The 8,162-nt window shown below is 40.5% G+C and overlaps 1 protein-coding gene across 1 annotated transcript in view; it reads right to left on the reverse strand.

The window, feature by feature from the left end:
- Positions 1-8,162, reverse strand: part of TRIM9 (tripartite motif containing 9) — a 116,750-nt gene that overhangs the window by 28,262 nt on the left and 80,326 nt on the right. The window contains exon 5 of the mRNA XM_010842264.1: positions 7,539-7,692. Coding sequence (XP_010840566.1) covers positions 7,539-7,692 — 154 coding nt within the window. The remainder of the gene's footprint in view (positions 1-7,538; positions 7,693-8,162) is intronic.

Consider the following 8,162-nt stretch of genomic DNA (forward strand, 5'->3'; position numbering starts at 1 on the left):
ACAAGCAACTCCTACAGCTCAACTCCAGAAAAATAAACGACCCAATCAAAAAATAGGCCAAAGAACTAAATAGACATTTCTCCAAAGAAGACATACAGATGGCTAACAATCACATGAAAAGATGCTCAACATCACTCATTATCAGAGAAATGCAAATCAAAACCACTATGAGGTACCATTTCACACCAGTCAGAATGGCTGCGATCCAAAAGTCTACAAATAATAAATGCTGGAGAGGGTGTGGAGAAAAGGGAACCCTCTTACACTGTTGGTGGGAATGCAAACTAGTACAGCCACTATGGAGAACAGTGTGGAGATTCCTTAAAAAACTGGAAATAGAACTGCCTTATGATCCGCTCCAGTATTCTTGCCTGAAGAATTCCATGCACAGAGGAGCCTGGTAGGCTACAGTTATGCGGTTGCAAAGACTGACTAACACGACTAACACGACTAACACTTTCACTTTCATTCACTAAATAGACTACAGGACTGGCTGGAAAGAAGAGGCAGAAGACAGAACTCCTTTGAATGATTCTAGTGACTTTCTATGCATAATAGATATCATCTAGGAACCTGTTCCCCTGGAGGAGGGCATGGCAACCTACTCTGGTATTCTTGCCTAGAGAATCCTCATGGACATGGAATCCTGGTGGGCTACAGGCCATGGGTCTCAAAGAGCTGGATATGACTGAGCGACTAAGCACATCACAGGAACCTGTTACTTAACTAGAGGTTAATTTAAGGTCACTATTTCAGTTAGAAACTTACTTTGTCATTTAAATTTTTTCTGTAGTAAAAGAATACCTCTTAACATATTAACAGTGGAGTAAAATCTGACCCTGAATACTCTTTGGAAGGACTGATGCTGAAGCTAAAGGTCCCATACTTTGGCCACCTGATGTGAAGAGCTGACTCAGTGGAAAAGACCTGATCCTGGGAAAAATTGAAGGCAGAAGAGGGTGAGAGAGGATGAGATGGTTAGATGGCATCACTGATTCAATGGACATGAACTTGGGCAAATGCCGGGAGATGGTGAGGGACAGGGAAGCCTGTTATGCTGCAGTCCATGGGGTCATGAAGAGTCAGACACGACTTTTTGACTGAACAGTAACAACAACAAAATCTGACAAATTTAAGCAAACTGTTCTTCAAAGGGTTTCTAGAGACAGGCAGTGAGTCTCCCTGGGAAATACTTGCTCTTAACTGTTGGTATTGGTTAGGGCCTTCCATAAAATAACAACTCCTCGGACTTTTTAAATTTCATTATCTGCCTTATTAGTCTTCATTTTCCCTTTTTTCATGTTTCAGGCAAGTCTACATTTCACCAGTTTTAAAATCAACAAATAAGATCCAGAAAATGGTTTCAACTTGAATCACACAAATGCTTTCAATGTCTCTGATAAGAAACTCAAATTTCCCACATAGTCATAGATATAATTAAAAGATGCATTGAAATATATAGTGTCATGTGTAATTAAAACATGTGAACTTCATTTGTAAGTACTCAGTGGGATACACGTTCAAAGGCCAAGGAGCTAGAAAAAAGTCTAACTAGTCTCTAATCTTCAGATCTTAACACTATCCCAAATTTAAACAAATGAACAAAAAAAAAAAAAAAGCAAATTAAGAGAGAGAGAGGAAGAGAGAGAGACGGAAGGAACCGGGGAACATCTGCATGTGTCTGAATCTATTTCTCAATGTGCTGAGAATTATTTTTTCCTTTTCCTTATTTACCCCAAAGTGACATTGCATATAAAAGGAAATGTGATAAAATTACAGTCTTGTTAAAAAAGACTAAGGCTGGCGTTTCAGAACAACAGATTTTATACTGGGTGTTGTATCTTTATTACCCCTCTTCAATTTATTAGGTATAAAATAAATGGCCTACAAGAATCCAGAGTATTTTCAGATTGATTTATCTCTTATGCTTTGGAAATGGATAGCATTATAGTTGTTGGGCTGAACTCCGAGAGAAAAGGTTTTGTTTTATTGAAATTCCTATAAGTGGAGCTACAATAACTATCTTAACACATTCATGATCATTCCTGGACATCTTTATTTTTCCTAAATAACTAGCTTCCCCTGACCTGATGAGAATTATAGTACTCAGTATCCTCTTAGCCTGTAAAATCAAGCTTCCGGCTAAAAGTTCTCTTAGACACAGAATGGTAGCTGTTCTTACTGACTTCCTTGGGGTCTGGTGGAGCCTCATCTCAAAATTAAATTCTGCCACTGTGGCCTGTTAATACCAAGGTTTTCAAAAGTCTTACCTTTTTAAGGTCATTCTAGTTCAAATTATCTCTCATGATTTTCATATTTACTTATTTTTCTCTCTAATCCTTCAGACTGACAGCCCTCACACCATCCAGAATTCCTCTGTGTGGGTTCACAAGAGTGTGGTGAGGACAAGGGAGAAAAGGGAGCTGTGAGGGAGCCACGAGAACACATGTGAGGTGGAAACACTGCTGAGGCCCAGACTGTGGGGAGGGGCTTACATGTGTCCACTCAGTTAATTTTCAACACCAGCCCACAAGGTAGGTACTGTGATGATCTCTATTTGTAGACAAGGGAACTGAAACACAGGAGGGGTTCAGGGTGAGGCAGTGGCAGAGCTGGGTTTTGACGCCCAGCAGGTTGGCTCCCTGGGCTGGATGTTTACATCACTGCCTCTCCAGTCAGGGGCTCAGTAATAGTGAATTAGAGGGACAGTGCAGGCCTAATTCCAAGAGCAGTGTTTCTTCTTAGTTCCTAGAATGTGAACGATAAAGCTTCTCAAGAATTGCTGTTATAGATTATAATAGTTCACCTTAAGAGCTGTAGTGGCTGGGAGAGCAATTTTACTGTCATCATCTCTGAAGGTTCCTTTGTGGACTGTCATTCCTTTTTATGATGGTTGAACAATACAAATAGCATCTGAGGAAAGTTTAGACTTCAGCAGAAGAATGGGCTGTTTCTGGAAAGCTGGCATTAGTACTTTGCTGAGGATAAACTTGCACACAAGGCTTTGAGGACACGAATTCCAGGCCCCCAGAGCATGAACAGATTTCATGCAAGTTCCCACATGTGGGGGCTTCCCTGGTGGTTCAGTGGCAAAGAATCTGCTTGCAGTTCAGGAGATGCAGGTTCAATCCCTGAATTGGGAAGATCCCCTGGAGAAGGGAATGGCTACCCTTTCCAGCATTCCTGCCTGGGAAATCCCATGGACAGAGGAGCCTAGTAGGTCACAGTCCATGGAGTTGCAAGAGTTGGGCATGACTTAGCAATTAAACCACCACCACCACCCCATGTATGCTCATTCCCTTCTCTGCCAAACCTCTGGGTGTTTTTTTCCCATGATCTACAGGAGAATCTGTTTAGATCACATTGTCCTTGCCCATGACCTTGGTGCATATTCAGGGCTTTTTAACATTCAACATGAGTTAATGGAGATAAATGTGTCCCTAGGTGAGTAGAGGCACTCAAGAGATTAATATCTGTTGGTCTATGTGTTAAAAAGGCTTGATGGACTGTCAGGTCAATGTTTCACCCTGGGTCAGAATGAACACCCCGACATCTGGCGTTTTATTTCAGCACTAACTCATGAACCTTGGGATACTTTGTGTCCTTAAACAATTCTGGGGTAATAATATTTTTCTGGGAGATAGTACGTATCTGGAATCTATTCTGAGCCAAGCAACAGAGCCCCTGATAGACTGGCAAAAAAGATATTAAAATATCCTTCCCATGACCAGGTAAAAGTTGAAAATAGCAATTTGGGATTAAGGAAAAATGTTTCTATTACTCTATAATAAAAACAGAAAACAATGTTTAATTGGTTGTTGTCTACAAAAGAAAAGTCTGAGAGATCAAACACCACTCCCAGTAGTCTGGAAAGAGGGTAAGATGATTTTCTAATCCAAATGCAACTGGAGAAATGCCCTTACATTTTGTGATGTTTGAACAGAGAGGGTACCAACATTCTTCACTCAGATCTCAATTGCTTGAGGGTGATATGGAATCCAAAAGAGCAGATCAGTTAAATCCTTAGCTAATAAGAGACTAATTTTAGACAATGCATTTTAGTTGAGTAGCAGATGCTGTGAGAATATTTTAAAATGAGCAAGAGACCTATCTTCTCTGATGTTAAGAAAAAAAGGTATCTGAGATAAAATTTCAAAACTGGAGAGACTCTCACATTTTGAGTCAGGAAGTAGACAGATATTTTAGTTTAAGTTTGAGTCAGACTTAAATGCCTATTTCAAGTAACTTTGAAAATATTTTAAACTTTCTACTAATCCACTTAGCACAATTAGAAATTATATATTGAAACCAACATATTGTTAGTCTTACAATGGGAGAGTCCCTTGGACTACAAGGAGATCCAACCCGTCCATTCTGAAGGAGATCAGCCCTGGGATTTCTTTGGAAGGAATGATGCTAAAGCTGAAACTCCAGTACTTTGGCCACCTCATGCGAAGAGTTGACTCACTGGAAAAGACTCTGATGCTGGGAGGGATTGGGGGCAGGAGGAGAAGGGGACGACAGAGGATGAGATGGCTGGATGGCATCACTGACTCAATGGACATGAGTCTGAGTGAACTCCGGGAGTTGGTGATGGACAGGGAGGCCTGGCATGCTGCGATTCATGGGGTCGCAAAGAGTCGGACACTGAGCAACTGAACTGAACTGAACACCATTTCAAGTGCTACTTAAATTTAGCTATTACTACATGGACATGAGTGTGCAATTTCTTGAGATATTTTCCTGACTGTGAAGCTCAGTTTGCTAAACTGACTATGAATATCCTAAGAAAATAAAAAGACCAACAACACACTAGGCATGGTTGTGTATATGCTAACAGACATCAAAGCGGGGGCAAGCAAGACAAGTCTTAACTGCAGGTAACTGAGTTCTGGGTCATGGCCTGTCAGCTTTTTCTCTCCTTTAAAAGTGTGACAGATAAAAATTATTCAGATTTTAAGGAGGACTGGGCTCTTACTGAATTAATTAAATTTAGTGAACACAACACACACACACACACATAAACATATAAATTAATTCCTCAGAGGGATACTTATTAGAAGTAAATTAACATGAAGTATTAAAAAGAAAAGGAAAATGGAACAATCCAGTCTCATACCAAGTGGCCTACTGTATTAACTTTATAAATAACTGTTTTGGATAATTTTGTATTCTAGGTGAGTTTTTGCTATAAGAGTGTTCTGCACTTTGGCCTTTCACATGCATGGCATTCTCTGCTGTGTGTACAGTCATGTCCACAGTTACGCTTGTGTGCAGCCCTAAGTGGCCAAGTGATAATACTTTAGGAGTGTGATCTGTGATGCACAACATGTGAACCTGTAATTGCTACTTCCAAGGAAGGGCCCATTTACTGCAATACAATTGTCATCACTGTGTCAACTGGCTTGGACTCCATCATGGCAGATGGACATCTCTCAGAATGGATGGGGGAGGAGAGGGCTTTCAGCTGATTAAAGCATCTGAAAGCCCTGAGGCCTCTATGCTCTACCTGCCCCTCCTCCTGCCCCTTCACCAAGGCTAACTGGATTGACTCATTTTTTTTTTTCTTCTCTCTTACACCAAAAGCCCTTACATTGCCCTTTTGTGACACATTTTCTCCTCTGAGCTACTTGTGACATAACCTTTCAATGATTCTACCTTGTTGAAGGAACTGGGGACAAAAAGAGGCTGATCAAGGGGGCTCTGCATATTATTGGGATGGTGACACAACACAGGCTACCATGTAGGTGTTAAAATTTTTTTTTTAAAGCCTGAAAGCATTGCTGCAACAAAAACAAATTTAATTTCTCAAGATTAAGAGAAGAATTCAGTTACTTCTTGAAGAAGTGGCTTAGTAAGGCACTAACTTTACAGCACAAACTGGAAGTTGTAGATGTGAGTTCTGGAACCATGCTCCATGGGTTTGAATTCTGGCCCTGCCAGTCACTAGCTGGGTGAGCCCAGGCAAGTAACCCAGTCTTCCTGCACCTCAATGTCCTCAGCTGCTTACTAGGATTGGGAGAATAAAATGAGTTAATCTATGGAAAGCATTTTGTAATCCATGGAAAGAGCATGTCTGATTTGGTAGGCAGCCAGTAAAAGCTAAATGTTTTTGTTACTACAACAAAGCATTTTTATTTACAATCTATACACTAGTTACTTTGAAAATTAATAAAGGCATTATCCCAAAGCAATACATATTAAACAAAGAGATGAGGAAACTGAAGATGAAAGAGGACAAAAACTCATTAAGAGGATGAGAGAAGTACTGTGCATTACCCAGGACAGGAATGTGTGTAACTGCACGTGTAGTATAAACCCCTAATACCCACGGGGTTATATGGTTCCAATAAAAGGATGTATGCGGATTTTTCTTAAGACACAAAAATTCTAAACCATTGGATTCTAAGTTATTTATTACATGGATGCTTAAGTTGGGAGAAGCAAAGAGCAAATCAATTACTTTAGTTTTAAAAAAGATCAGAAAATGACAAAGTTGTGGAGATGGAAGCCAGATCAGTGGGGATGGGGGACTAAGAGGGGCAGATGAGGGAAAGCATTGATGGAGTAGTTCTGTATCTGGACTGCAGAGGTGGATACACATGTGATGTGACGGCACAGAACTACACATACACACACACTGTACGGATGTCAGTTTCCTGGTTTTGATGTTATGTGACAGTTACGTCAGATGTAACCATGAATGGAAACTGGATGAAGGGTAGAGGGACCTCTCCTTACTATTGTTGCAACTTACTCTGAATGTATAAGTTATTTTACCATAAAAAGGTTTTTAAAAATTCAGAAATATTTTTCAAATGGGATATTACTTACACTGCCATAAAAGTATTATTGCATGGTTGGCTTGAGTTTTTACCTTTTCTTCAAAGAGTTATATTCCTTAAGATAATTTTAAGTACTTGTATGTCCCCTCAGCAGATACTACAAATCTCTAGATCTTGCCATACCCCTTAGTTTCAGAGACCAAAAAATTTAAAATGTTAAAGTTTTTATTACATACTTTCATTTTCCTTCTGTACCCAGGCTCTCATTTTCCTGACCAGTATAGGCAAGCCAATTCTGATCCTCTCAAATTCCTGCTAATCCACAATCAACTGTCTGCCACTATCTCTATCCCTGTAGAAGCAGTTTCAATGCTGAACTCCCTTGATTTATATCAATATATCGGGGTTATCGTCTGTAACAAGATGTTATTTATGTATAGCGATGTTCTCTCTCTTTCTTCCTCTAATGCTGAGCATGTGAAATCTCTTATGTCTCTCAAAAAGGCAAGCATTGTGTCCATCTGATTTATCTGACATTCCAGCTACAAGGATATAATTTCCATTACACAATAAGATGGGAGCTACTCCAGATTTTTGTAACACTAACCAGAGGTGTGTGTGTGTGTGGACTTTCTCACCTCTCAGCTGATTTATAAACCTGGTGGCTGCCTTTTGTTTGCTGTAATCTGCAAGCTGCCTTTACCCTGCTTCTAGCAGGGAGTTTCTCGGACTGGGTGGGGCACAGGCACGCACCTTTCATCTGCACGAAGTCGAGCTGGTGGATGGACTGCAGCAGAGGGCTGTTGTCCAGACTCAAGTCGAAGTCTGTGGTCATCCTGGGAGTGAGCGTGCCTTTCCCCCACTGATCCTCAGTCAGGTGCACTCTCCTTATGAGAGCATCAGAAATCTATTCAAACAAAGAGCATAGCCTAAGAAATACAACCCCACACTGGGCACCCAAACTGCTCTTTGGCTATCCAGTGTGCCCCACCAAGCGCCGTGGGACCCACATCCTTCCTGTCTCTATGCAGGCAGAGAGGAACTTCTGATGATGAGAGTAACCTGTGATTTATCATGAAAATCTGAGTACTTCTGGGACTCAGAGGGATCACTATATATAACTAGAAGCTGTTAGTTGCTCTATTATATCATCTGGATACATGATCATGCTATTTATGACTGATTAGCTAAAAGCCAACAACATTCAGTAGTGATAGGTTAGCAATTAGTGAAATCCACTAGCACCAACAATCATAGGTTTCTGATATGAGCTATGGGTATCACGTCAAGACCTAAGACCTAATGACTTTTATTAAGTGGTTCAGAGAGGTTGCATATGATCATCTGTAAGATAAAATTTCCTATACATCATCTTCA

Source organism: Bison bison, unplaced genomic scaffold (genome assembly GCF_000754665.1).
Source record: "Bison bison bison isolate TAMUID 2011002044 unplaced genomic scaffold, Bison_UMD1.0 scf7180017864174, whole genome shotgun sequence".
NCBI lineage: Eukaryota > Metazoa > Chordata > Mammalia > Artiodactyla > Bovidae > Bison > Bison bison.